The 14247-nt window shown below is 46.4% G+C and overlaps 1 protein-coding gene across 4 annotated transcripts in view; it reads left to right on the top strand.

Annotated features, from left to right (window-relative positions):
* PARVA (parvin alpha) overlaps positions 1-14247 on the top strand; it is a 133887-nt gene that overhangs the window by 90689 nt on the left and 28951 nt on the right. For all 4 annotated transcript variants that reach the window (XR_008312122.1, XM_053277267.1, XM_053277281.1 and 1 more), the window contains exons 9-10: positions 182-243; positions 1645-1713. Coding sequence is in view for 3 of the 4 variants with exons in the window: in XM_053277267.1 (XP_053133242.1) it covers positions 182-243; positions 1645-1713 (131 nt within the window). In the remaining variant the exon portion in view is untranslated. The remainder of the gene's footprint in view (positions 1-181; positions 244-1644; positions 1714-14247) is intronic.

The following is a 14247-nucleotide window of genomic DNA, read 5'->3' as shown; positions in this document are numbered from 1 at the left end:
TTAAATAAAATAAATAAAAATAATATGTTAGGTTGGTATAAACTTGGTAAACAAAGATCAAGGGGGATTTAGATACAGCAAGTCTAGTCTCAGTAAAGCTAGATTACTCTTGAGGCCCATTCCAGCCCTGGAACTGTCATTTTCTATGTTACCTAATAGGTTGTTATCACATGTGTTTCAGAACGGGATGCATTTGACACACTATTTGACCATGCTCCGGACAAACTCAATGTTGTGAAAAAGGTTTGAAAGTCTTTTTTGTTTCTGATATGCTGTATTTATTTAGCACAGAAATGTACAGAACATAAAGTTATCACTTTGAAATTTCCAAGGAATTCAACATGGTCCAACTCTGATGTCTTGGTGCTACCTAATGTATGTTTGTTGTTGCCTAATACAAAAAGGCCACCTAATGGCACAGCGGGGAAGTAACTTGCCTAGAGAGCAAGAGGTTCCTGATTCAAATCCCTGCTGGTTCCCAGACTGTGGGAAACACCTATATCGGGCAGCAGTGGTACAGGGAAATGCTGAGAGGCATCATCTCATACTGGTAATGGTAAACCCCTCCTGTATTCTACCAAGAAAACCACACAGCTCTGTGGTTGTCAGGAGTCGACACCGACTCCAGGACACAACTTTAATATGAAATGATTTTAAAACATACAGGTCAAACTAGCTGAATCTCAATGGTTTACATCTCAGTCCTCATCCAGACAATAATATAATATTTATTATTTCTCAAGTGCATAGGTTGCTGTATAAATATTGTTATGCCTAAGAGGAACACCTCAGCTGTTCACCATAGGGCCCAAAGAAAGCTTTCCCTTGGGTGGGGTGGGCAGGGTGCCTCTGTTGCTTGTGCAAATCATTGGCAGATGCTTTGCTTTTCCCTCCATACTTCATGCACTGCTTGCAGTCCAAGCATATAATGCAACCTCCACTATATACTAAGCAGCCGCTGTAGCAATGTGTGTTCCATGGAATAGCACTCCACACTTGTGTACATTGTGTAGTTTTGAGCAGCAGTAAACCAGCTTATAAGTGCTAACTAGACCCATTAGAAAGTAAGCAGGGCAAGTGCCATTATGGCATGTACAGAGAGAAGGAGCACCTGCTTGTCTCTCATCACTGAAGTCTAAATAGATAAGTGCCTTGGGGCACAGACCTGTCTGTCTTCTTTGCTACATAGTAAAGCACCATGTGCATTGATGTTGCTTGTATAAGTAATACTAAAGAGCAATGTAAAAGATGATATTGTCTCTTGGAATGGTGTTTCCAATCTTTCTGCTTTAAACTAAAATGGAGAATCTTTGTTCCCTGTCCATGTGAATATTCTGTTGTTTCCCTCAACATTATCACTTACAAGATGTTGCAGTGGAAAATGAGATACACACAGAAATCTTCATTTTATAGAATTTTGTTATATGATCTCCAACTGATACAGAGCAGCACAGCTTTATTGAACAGAGCAGTGGCATACCACTTTCCATCAACTTACCTCATGGCTCAAATGATTACTTTTCCTCAGCAGCACATATCCATTCTTTGTTTAGCATTTGTGCTAGAGTTTGACGGGGTTTGCTTATTACCTCCCGATTTAGATGTGCTGATCTAAAAGGAGCTACATATGTGCTTACTTTTCAGACCCTCATAACTTTTGTGAATAAACATCTGAATAAACTGAACTTGGAAGTTACAGAACTGGAAACCCAGGTAGGACTGTGTTGAGCAGAGAACAGTGTCCTTTGTTCTTCATATATTCCAGTTTGTTTTGTTTGTTTAGCCATTGTTGAGGAGGTGGGATGTTTTGCCAATCTGATCTTATATATTTATTTAAATGTTTTTACCCCACTTTTCATTCAAAATTTGGAAGCAGCTTTCAAACAATGAAACAAAACTCCAGATTACAATATTAAAACAGCACAATACAACTGTATAAAATACAACCTGTAAAAATATCAAGATACTGAATATTAGAGACCTAAAAATCAAATTGTAACCAATCCTTAAGGTAGAGAAAGCCAGCCAAAAAATAAATTGGTTTTGGTTTGCTTTTTTATTCAACCTGGTAACAGAGAAATGTGTTTGCTAATTTTAACTCTGGATGCTGATGAGCATCATCTGAGCTCAGGGAACCCCGAACAGGCAAGCCTGATGTGCATTTTGTGGGGGTGCCATAGGTAGGAGCAGTAGTAATAAAAATATCACTTTTGAGCATTCAAAGCATCTAATTACCTCAGTCATTCTTACAACAACCATATATGGTGGGCAGGGCTCTTTTTGTGCCTGTAGGCAATGAAGGCAAAACCCTCTCTGCTGCTGCAATCCCCGGCAGGGGATGCTTTCGGAGCTTGGCCAAACACTTTGCATAGCACGCAAAGGGGGTGTGGCCAAGCATTGTTCCCTCTAACAGGGATTCCCAGATGTTGTCTAAAACTCCCATAATCCCTAGTTGTAGTCAACAACATCTGGGAATCTCTGTTAGAAGGAACAGTGTGGCCAAGCTCCAGAAGTACCCAGTGTGGCACTCAGAAACTCACTGCCCACCGGGGATCGTTCTAGGCAAAGCCTTCCCCAGCGCTGGGATCCCCAGCGGGGAATGAGTTTCTGAGTGCACTGAGCACTTTAGGAGCTTGGCCACGCCCCCTGTGCATGGGACACTAGTGGGTTTGGACACACTCCAAAAGTGCCCAGTGTGGTGCTTGAAAATTAATTCCCCGCTGGGCATCACCGTCGAGAGTAAGTGCCCAAGCATGGCCTTGGGTAATTTTGGTGAGGCCAGGCAACACAAGCATGCAAGGGGGTGTTGCCACACAAGGGGATGTGGCTGGAGTATTACAAATAAAGCATGTATAGTAAGACAATATTTTCTTCATATGGCATGCGGGGACTGGGGATGGTCTTGCTTAAGACCAATTGGAGAGTTTCTTTGGGATAAATGAACTGGAAACTTCCTGGCACACTCTTAGCCACTTTGCTACTCTCTGATCAGCTCTTAAGCATTATACTTGTAGTATTTCTGCTAATTGAAATAGTTATTCTATTTCATTGGCTTTGTACTTGATTAGCCAGAAAAACTTAACTGGCCATGTGCACTACAGAATGTAGTGAGTGACACAAAGGGACACCTCAACAGCATAGTTTGTGATAATGCCATCCGCCCCATTCAAGATGGATGCATGAACGTTTGAGGCGCAAGTGGGCTAACTTGTGAACCACCTAACTGATTTGAACCAAATTTGGAACAGTTGTAGGGACACACAGGGACACCTCAACAACTTAGTTTGTGATGATGTCATCCACCTCATTCAAGATGGCAGACATATTAACACTTGAGCTGTATCTTGGCTAACATATGAACTGGCTAACCAATTTGAACCAAATTTACTACAGCTGTAGCGACACACAGGGATGGCTCAAGGGCGTAGTTTGTAATGATGTCCTCTACCCCTATTCAAGATGGCAGATGCATGAAGCTTTGAGGCACAAGTAGGCTAACTTGTGGACTGCCTGATCAGTTTAGTCCAGATTTGGTGGCATTGTAGTGAGGGACACAAAGAGAAACCTCAATGGCATAGTTTGTGATGATGTCATCAACCCCAGTTCAAGATGGTGGACATGTGAACATTTGAGGCACAAGAGGTTTAACCAATTTGAACCAAATTTGTTACAGCTGTAGGGACACATAGGGACACCTCACATAGTTTGTGATGGTGCCATCCACCCCAATTCAAGATGGCAGATGCATAAGGATAAATAAGGGATGGATGGATGGATAGATAGATAGATAGATAGATAGATGTTACCAGCAACCCTCAGTTTATTATTATTTATTTATTTATTATTAAAACTTTTATACCGCCCTTCCAAAAGGCTCAGGGCGGTTTACATTAAAACACCTTAAAATCAGTTAATAATTAAAATAAAAATTATAAAACATAACAATGATTAACAATTAAAAACATCATAAAACTACAATTAAACAATCAAAACAAACAAATTTTTTTAAAAGCTGAGAAAGCCTGGCTGAAGAGATGTGTTTTCAGGTGTTTTCTGAAAATTGCCAGAGATGGGGAGGATCGTATCTCAGCAGGGAGCGCATTCCACAATCTCGGGGCAGAAGCCGAAAAGGCCCGTCTCTGTGTAGCCATCAAACGAGTTGGTGGCAACTGGAGACGGACCTCCTCAAGTGACCTCAGCGGCCGGTGGGGCTCATAGCGAAGAAGACGCTCTCTTAGATACCCGGGGCCTAAGCCGTTTAGGGCTTTATAAGTAATAACTAGCACTTTGTATTTTGCCCGGAAACCTACTGGCAGCCAGTGTAACTCCATCAACAAAGGAGTAATGTGGTCTCTCCGAGATGACCCAGAGACCAACCTGGCTGCTGCATTCTGGACCAACTGAAGTTTCCGGACTACGTACAAAGGAAGCCCCACGTAGAGCGCATTACAGAAGTCCAGTCTGGAGGTTACCAACAAATGTACCACTGTTTTGAGGTCACTGATCTCGAGAAATGGGCGCAGCTGGTGTATCAGCCGAAGCTGATAGAAGGCACTCCTGGCCACCGCCTCAGCCTGAGAAACCAAGGAGAGACGTTGATCCAGAAGTACTCCCAGACTGCGAACCTGTTCCTTTTGGGGAAGTGTGACCCCGTCTAGAACAGGCAGATCAAAATTGTCTCTAGAGTTCTGACCCCGCACAATAAGTACCTCCGTCTTATCTGGATTCAGCTTCAGTTTATTCTCCCTCATCCAGCCCATTACTGCTTCCAGGCAGGCATTTAGGGAGGATATGCCAACTCCTGAAGAAGTTGGCATGGAGAAGTAGATCTGGGTGTCATCAGCATACTGGTGACACCCAGCTCCAAATCCCCTGATGATCTCTCCCAGCGGTTTCATGTAGATGTTAAAAAGCATTGGAGAGAGTATGGAGCCTTGAGGAACACCATACCTAAGCTCAGATTTCGAAGAGCAACAATCTCCAATTGACACCATCTGGAATCTGTCCGAGAGGTAGGAGCAGAACCACTGTAAAACAGTGCCTCCCACCCCCAACCCCCTCAGACGTTCCAGAAGGATACTATGGTCGATAGTATTGAAAGCTGCCGAGAGATCCAAGAGGACCAGCAGAGTCACACTTCCTCTGTCCATTGCCAATTGGAGATCATCCATCAGGCCGACCAAGGCAGTCTCCACCCCATAGCCCGCCCGAAAACCAGTTTGAAATGGGTCTAGATAATCAGTTTCCTCCAAGACTGCCTGGAGCTGAGAGGCTACCACCCTCTCAATTACCTTGCCCAGCCATGGGAGATTGGAAACTGGCCTATAATTGCTCAACTCTGAGGGATCTAACGCAGGCTTCTTTAGAAGAGGTCTAATAATTGCCTCCTTAAGACAAGGAGGCATCCTGCCCTCCCTCAGAGAAGCATTTATGATTTCTACCAGGCCGCCTACAACAGCCTCCCTGCTAGATAGAACAAGCCATGTTGGACAAGGGTCAAGAGGACAAGTGGTAGGCCTCACCGCTCCAAGCAGCTTGTCCACATCCTCAGGAGTCACAAACTGAAATTGATCCAGCCGAATTGTATAAGAGGAGTTGTCGGACACCTCCAGTTCAGACATCAGATTAATTGTGGAGTCTCCATCTAGGTCGGCCCGAATCCGAGAGATTTTGTCTGCAAAAAATTCATTAAACACATCACAGCGGGTAACTGATGCCTCCAAATTCTGGTTCAAGGGAGAGGGAGCAGATACTAGTCCCCTGACAACCCTGAACAACTCCGCTGGACGTGAATTCTCAGAAGCAATACGGGCAGAAAAGAACCGCTTCTTTGCCGCACGTATCGCCTGAGCATAGATCTTTAAATGTGCTCCATGTCGTAATCTGTCGGATTCGAGTCGAGTTTTTCTCCACTTGCGCTCCAGTCGCCTACCTTGCCGCTTCAGCCCCCGTAGATCTTCCGTATACCAAGGGGCCAATTTTGAAGCAGGTCGGAGGGGACGCTTAGGAGCAATCGTGTCTACTGCCCTGGTGAGCAAGTTGTTCCAGTTTTCAACCAGGGCATCAACAGGATCACCTGCAGAGCCAACATTAAATCCCTCCAAGGCTTCTTGGAATCCTACCGGATCCAGTAACCTCTTCGGGCGGACCATTCTAATAGGCCCCTCGCCCCTGAGGAGGTGGGAAGTGGTTGTAAGTCCAACCTTAACCAGATGGTGGTCTGTCCATGACAACGGGGAGATCGAAGGAGTCCCCACCCATGGAGCACCACCCTGATCAGAATAAAAGACCAAATCAAGCGTGTGACCTGCAATATGCGTCGATCCAGAGACCGCTTGGGATAGGCCCATAGTCATCATGGCCGCTATGAACTCCTGAGCTGCCCCGGACAAATTGGTCACAAAATGAACATTGAAGTCCCCCAGCACTAAAAGTCTGGGAGACTCCAACGCAAGTTCCGCGACCAAGTCCGTGAGCTCAGTAAGGGATTCCGTTGGGCAGCGGGGCGATCAGTACACCAACAGAAGTCCCAATCTATCCCTGGTCCCCAAACTCGACACATTCGATATGGTCCGATACCCTAACAGGGACCCTGGTAAGGGAGATGTTATCCTTATAGACCACAGCCACTCCACCTCCCCGCCCACATCCCCTCACCTGCTCCTCTACAGAATATCCTGGCGGGAGAAGCTGGGACCAAACTGGACCACTAGCCTCCCCCAACCAAGTCTCAGTAATACACATCAGGTCGGCCCCTTCATCCATGATCAAATCATGGATGAGTTCTGATTTATTTTGGACCAACCTGGCATTGCAGAGAAGCAAGGTAAGGTTATGTGGGATGTTGGCAGTGCTCCCCGAGATCAAAGAGCTGGCAGGAGAGCCGGAAAGGGGGACAGCTATTAGATTTCTGACCACCCTTCCCCCGGAACAGCCTGCTGACCTGCCAGCGTTTCTTCTTCTATTCCCCACCACCACAGGAATAGCTGCCCCACCTTCAACGAAGGAACTCCCTGGCTCCCCATCTCCAGACAAACCCACACACATTACAACTTCAACCCAACCTCAGCACAACCTAAAACTGATTAAACAGAAGCCTCCCTCTATACAAATGGTTGGACAAAGTGTCCAGCCCTCGCCCTCGTTTCTCCCCTAAAGTGGCTCCCCCAAAGGGGCAACCCCCTTTGGTGTCGCCCCTTCGGTGGCGGCGCCCCTTCGGTCGCCCCTTTGGGGGAGCCACTTTGGGGGGCAACGAGGGCAAGGGCCTGGTGATATTTATTCGCTTCTATTGTTTTTTGATCCTAGGTGTTTCAGATGTGTCTTGGTTTGTCTGGGGATGGGGAGACGGGGGGCGGGGGTGTCCAGTCACTGTGGGATGGCTATTCCGGTGGTGGTGAGGAATAGAGAAAGTAAAGTTAGCAGGTCATTGTGTCGTTACAGGGGAAGGGAGGTCAGAAATCTATTAGCTGTTTCCCCTTCCGGCTGCCCTGACAGTTCTTTGACCTTGGGGAGCAGTGCCAACCTCCCACAGACTCTCACCTTGCTCCTCTGTAATGCCAGGTCTGTCCAGAATAAGTCGGAAACTATCCATGATTTGATTCTGGATGAAGGGGCAGACCTGGTATGTATTACAGAAATTTGGTTGGGGGAGACTGGTGGCCCAGTCTGGTCCCAGCTTCTCCCTCCAGGCCACTCTGTTGAGGAGCGGGTGCGGGGACATGGGCGGGGAGGTAGAGTGGCTGTGGTCTATAAGAATAACCTTTCCCTGACCAGGATCCCTGTGGAACCACCCTGAGCCATTTTTGGAAGGGTGGTATAGAAATCGAATGAATGAATGAATGAATGAATGAATGAATAAAGTGTCTGACAATATTGAATGTGTGTACCTAAGTTTGGGGACCAGGGATAGACTGGGACTTCTCTTGGTGTACCGATCACTCCACTGCCCAGTGGAGTCCCTAACTGAGCTGACAGACTTGGTCTCGGGTTTGGCGTTGGAGTCTCCCAGGCTTATGGTGCTGGGGAACTTCAATGTCCACTATGGGACCTATTTGTCTGGGGCTGGTCAGGAGTTCATAGCAGCCATGATAACTATGAGCCTATCCCAAAGGGTTTCAGGACCGACATACATTGCGGGTCGCACGCTTGATCTGGTCTTTCAGTATGATCAGGGTGGTGTTCCGTGGGTGGAGACTCCTGTGATTTCCCCACTGTCATGGACGGACCACCATCTGGTTAAGGTTGGACTCACAGTCATATCCCACCTGTGCAGGGGCAAGGGGCCTATTAGAATGGTCCGCCCGAGAAGGTTATTGGATCCAATAGGGTTCCAAGAAGCCTTGGAAGGATTTAGTGTTGGCTCTGCCAGTAATCCTGTTGATGCCCTGGTGGAGAACTGGAACAGCAAGCTCACCAGGGCAGTAGACAAGATCGCACCTAAATGTCCTCTCCGACCCGCTTCAGAATTGGCCCCTTGGTATACGGAAGAACTACGGGGGCTGAAGTGGTGAGGTAGACAACTGAAGTGCAAGTGGAGGAAGACTCTGCTCGAATCTGACAGATTACAACATAGAGCACATTTGAAGATCTATGCTCTGGCAATACGGGTGGCAAAGAAGTGATTCTTTTTGGCCCATATTGCATCCTCAAGTTCACGTCCAGCGGAGTTGTCCAGGTTTGTGAGAGGACTAGTGAGTGCCCCTCCTCCCTTGAATCAGAATTTGGAACCATCTATTACCCGCTGTGATGTGTTTAATGATTTCTTTGTGGATAAAATCTCTCGTATTCAGGCTGACTTGGATTTAGACCTCACAATTACTGCAGTGTCTGAATCGGAGGTGTCCAGCGACTCCTCTTATGTGGTTAGGCTGGATCAGTTTCAGTTTGTGACTCGTGAGGATGTGGACAAGCTGCTTGGAGCGTTGCAGCCTACCTCCTGTTCTCTTGACCCTTGCCCGATGTGGCTAATACTATCTGGCAGGGAGGTTGTCATGGAAGGCCTGGTAGAGATCATAAATGCTTCTCTGAGGAAGGACAGGATACCTCCTTGTCTTAAGGAGGCAATTATTAGACCACTTCTGACGAAACCTGCCCTGGATTCCTCAGAATTGAGCAACTATAAGCCTGTCTCCAACCTTCCGTGGTTGGGCAAGGGAATTGAGAGGGTGGTAGCCTCCCAACTCCAGGCAGTCTTGGATGAAACCGATTATCTAGACCCGTTTCAGACCAGCTTTCAGTTAGGCTATAGGATGGAGACTGCCTTGGTCGGCCTGATGGATGATCTCCAATTGGCACTTGACAGAGGAAGTGTGACTCTGCTGGTCCTTTTGGACCTCTCGGCAGCTTTCGATACTATCAACCATAGTATCCTTCTGGAGTGTCTGAGGGGACTGGGGGTGGGAGGCACTGCTTTGCAGTGGTTGCGCTCCTACCTCATGGGCAGATTCCAGATGGTGTCTCTCAGGGACTGTTGTTCTTCAAAAACCAAACTTCGGTATGGTGTCCCTCAGGGCTCCATATTGTCTCCGATGTTGTTTAACATCTACATGAAACCGCTGGGAGAGATCATCAGGAGATTTGGTGCAGGGTGTTATTAGTATGCTGATGACACCCAAATCTGTTTCACCATGTCAGCGTCATCAGGAGTTGGCATATCCTCCCTAAATGCCTGCCTGGAGGCAGTGATGGGCTGAATGAGAGGTAACAAGCTGAGACTGAATCCAGATAAGATGGAGGTACTTATTGTGTGGGGTCGGAACTCAGGAGATGATTTTGATCTGCCTGTTCTGGATGGAGTCACACTTCCCCTGAAGGAACAGGTACCCAGTCTGGGGGTGCTTCTGGACACAAAACTCTCCCTGGTGTCCCAGGTTGAGGCAGTGGCCAGAGGTGCCTTTTATCAGCTTCATCTGATATGCCAGCTGCAGCCATTTATTGAGATAAATGACCTCAGAAAAGTAGTACATCTGTTGGTCACCTCCCTGCCAGATAGTATTAGCCACATCGGGCAACATTTCTATACCGTCCAAAACGCAAGTTCTCTGGGCGGTTTACAAAACAAGTTAAAACTATTAAAACACAATTAGAACAGTATCTATTTAAAAGCCTGGGTGAACAAATTCATCTTGACTGCCCTTTTAAAAGTTTTAAGAGATGGGGAGGCTCTTATTTCAGCAGGAAGTATGTTCCAAAACCTTGGGGCAGCAATGGAGAAGGCCTGTCCCCGAGTAGCCACCAGACGAGCCGGTGGCAACTGCAGACAAACCTCTCCAGATGATCTCAATGGGCAGTGTGGTTCATAGCAAAGAAGATGTTCTCTTAAATACCAACAGCCCAAGCTGTTTAGGGCTTTATAGGTTATAACCAAAACCTTGTACTTTGCCTGGAAACTTACTGGCAGCCAGTGTAGATGTTTTAAGATAGGAGTGATATGATCTCTCTGAGATGACCCAGAGATGAATCTGGCCGCCACATTCTGGACTAACTGCAGTTTCCAGACTGCGTACTAATCCAATATCCGGTGGTGTGCAGGGTAGCGTGTGTTGGTGGATCTCTTCACAGGGACAAGGCAGGAAAGCATGAGGCAAGTGTGCCACTCACAAGCCAGGATGTCAAGATAGCATCTGGTCCCAAGAAAAGTCCAAAGGTGGCCGGGTCTCTAGGGTCTAATTCTCTAGGGCAGCCAAGTGTTTGGGTCTGGAAACAGGCCCAAATAGGAGGCTGGGATCCAAGCTGGAATCAAGGTTGGAGCAAAAGCTGGAGCTGATGGTATAGCTAAAACCAAAGCACAACATTGGTTGGTGTTTGTGCTAGAAATAGGCAAAATCATGCCTTCAGGCCATACACGGGTCACACCTCCTTGCTGTTGGGGCTGACATCCGTGGTTGACAAAATAATTCATATTGCTTGATTCGATCACTGTAGGTGTGATCTTGATGAACAATAAAGTGAAATTGTTTGAACAAATTGTATGGGCTGGAGTGAATTGGTGATCTCAAGGCTTATCTGGCACACAAGGAAGACCTTCCAGGAAGGAGGATAATAATTCTTTTGATACCAAGGACTGTTCCTCCTGTCCTGTGCCAGGTCATTAGCACAGTGATAGTGGGGTGGGAATGCTTAGTCCTCTCTGAGTTCCTGTTAAGATGAGTAGTGAAATTAATCCTTTAAGTTAAAAAAAGGAGTTTTCTGTTCCCTTGAAAAATAGTCTCTCTCCTTAACTTGCATCTGTTCAGCCAGCTTCCTTCTCTGAAAAGAGGGGACCTTAGGGTTACACCTTGCAGTCGCTTGTTATACTGACCTTGGGTAATAGTTGCCCCAAGTTTGCATGTGCTAAGCGACCAACTTGATAGTTTTGCCAAATATGCACTTGTACAAAGTTCACAGCCCCGTGAGCTCATAGCCAAGATGGAAACTGCAAGCCTGCAGTTCCAAATCACATAGTGGGATACTATGTGATTTGGAAGCATACTTTGGAAAGAGCAGAAGCAGATGCGGGCGGGCAAGCAAGCTTTTCTACACAAAACAACAACAACCCTTTTTTCTTCAAACAAACTAACAGGAGGAGGGGATATTTTGAGGGGCTGATTTCTCTTTAAGAGAGAAATCCGTGTCTGTGTGTGTGTGTGTGTGTGTGTGTGTGTGTGTGTGTTTTTCTTTTTTCTTTTTTGGGTTTTTTTTTTAACCAGGGCTAACATTTGCTAAGGCTTGCTGTGAGGGGTCTATGGCCTATTGTTGTTTCTCTCTGCCTGGAGAGGGAGGAGTCAACTAGGGCTGTAGTGAGTCACATCTGGTGGGACAGGCCACATTCCTGTGAGCCACATTCCTGTTTCAGTTTGAAGCCTACACTTTATATAAGAGGCAAAGGCCAGAGAACCTAGCAAACAGAGCTTAGCAAACAGGTATAGCAAACAGGGCATTGGAGATTTGCGTGGAATTCAGGGGGGAAGTGTGTGCGGGAGCCTGAAATGAGTCCCCTTGATCACAAAGAGCCCAGTGGGAAGGTAAGTACTACCTTGGGAAAGAAAATTTAAACTGTTAAATTGCTGACCAATACAGCTAAGACCTAACTTTCTAATAAACAAACTCCAAATACTCTAAACAGCCAACAAAACCAGTTATGAAGATAGAAAGCCAGCAGAGGAAGGGACACTTCCCAGTGTATTGCACAGAGTGTCACATGTAGGACTGTTTGCTCCATGGGCAGAAGTCATGGGTGTGTGCTTGGTGCAAGGAGCTCCTGGCTCACAGGGAACATGTTTGTTCCATTGAGACCAAGGTGGTGGATCTGAAGAAGCTCAAGAGAGACAGAGAGGTATGTGGACAAGACCTTCAGGCATCCCACTCCAAGGCTGGTAGTCAGGAAGAATGACGGTCTCAGGGAAGGAGGACATCAGTTTAAGGAAGAGGGAAATTTTCGTTTAGAAGGGATCCCTTCCATGGATGATGAGTCCATATTCTTTCTCACAGGGGGTGCTCCTCTAGGGCATGGGGGCCTCATTGTAGTGGGTGATTCAATCAATAGAGGTATAGAGAGATAGGCCTGTGACCCGCATTTAGACCGCACAGTGACTTGCCTGCCTGGTACAAAGGTTGCGGACATCACATGGCATCTAGATAGGCTGTTAGGCAGTGCTTGGGAGGAGACCGCTGTCATGGTGCATGTTGGCACAAACAATATGGGGAAATGTAGTTGGGAGGTCCTGGAAGCCAAATTTAGGCTGATAGGCAGCATATTGGAAATCCAGGACCCCCAAGGTAGCATTCTCAGAAATGCTACCTGTTCCACGTGCAGGGTCAATGAGATAGGCAGAGCTAGGAAGTCTCAATGAGTGGGTGAGACATTGGTGCTGGAAGGAGGGCTTTAGATTTGTTAGGAACTGGCATACATTTTGGGGCAAGCAAAGCCTGTACAAAAGGGATGGGCTGCATGTGAACCAAGATGGAACCAGACTACTGGCACTTAAAATAAAAAAAGGTTGCAGTGTGGTTTTTAAAATGACACCTTGGAACTAACCAACAGGAGCTGGGCAGCATCTGGTTCGGCAAATGCCATTCCTTAAGGTGAGAGGGTATAAAAGATTTAGATAAAACAAAATGGGACAGAGCAGAACCACATAAAGAGCAGACAAAAGGCTGTGCTAGCTGGTCAGAGATCAAAGAGCCAAAAGAAAGATAGCACACACCAGTTAAGAGGTTCATTATATAGGTGCTTATAATCCAATGCCAGAAGCCTCTGAGCCAAGATTGGCGAGCAGGAATGCTTTGTTGCTAATGCAGAAATAGATATAGTGGGCATAACGGAAACATGGTAGAACAGTGAGAACCAGTGGGACACTGTTATCCCTGGATATAAACTCTATAGAAAGGACAGGGAGGGGCGCCTTGGAGGTGGAGTAGCACTGTATGTTAAAGAAGGGATTGAATCTAACACTATACCTATTTCTGTGTTAGCAACCAAGCACTCCAGCTCACCCATCTTGGCTTGGAGGCTTCTGGCATTGGCATATAAGCACCAACTTACAACTCTTGCTAGATCACAGCACAGTTCATGTGATACTAAATCCAAAGGTTTTCCTTCCTTTTGTTCTAGACCTTGTGTAGCTTCTGGCACAAATGAAAACTCACTATAGAACCAACCTATTATAGTACAGCAATTCTTGTGTAAATTCTTGTACAAGTGGTTGCAGACCATCATTAATTTTAATGTGACTTTGCTGGTTGTTCTTTGGATCTAACCCATTTTTAAAATCCCATTCTTCCTTCAAGATGCTCAGGACAATGTACACGATTCCTCCATGTATTTAATCCATTGTTGCCATTCCCACCTGTTCCCATTGCACCTCAGATTGAATCTTGGCTGTATTCCTCTTTCTAGCAGCAGGAAGCCTCTGCCTGAGTGCATTCCTCTGATTCAAGAAAGGAAGAGTCATTCTGGCAAGGTTTTTCTTAAGTGCCCTGGGTCAGTGGTGCAGTCGAGGGGACTAAGAGATACCACTCTGATAGTCACAGCCCCTGAGCATGCATAGAGAATACTAGAAGAGACAAAGCTTAGGGGCACTGAGGTTGGAATCCAATTTCCCCCTTCCTAATGAAAGGACACTCAGCTCAGCCACCCAAAAGGACCTAAAACCCCCTCTTAGTTTAGCACTTTATCCAGCACTTGTGGTAGACTCCAGATCAATGTCCATCCAAACTTCAGCATTTGGTTAACCTTGCCTGCTTCAGAGGTACCTGAGGATTCAGATG

The sequence above is a fragment of the Hemicordylus capensis genome, chromosome 1 (genome assembly GCF_027244095.1).
Source record: "Hemicordylus capensis ecotype Gifberg chromosome 1, rHemCap1.1.pri, whole genome shotgun sequence".
In the NCBI taxonomy this organism is placed as follows: Eukaryota; Metazoa; Chordata; class Lepidosauria; order Squamata; family Cordylidae; genus Hemicordylus; species Hemicordylus capensis.
The sequence above is the reverse complement of the archived record's forward strand: the minus strand, read 5'-3'. Positions and strand labels throughout refer to the sequence as shown.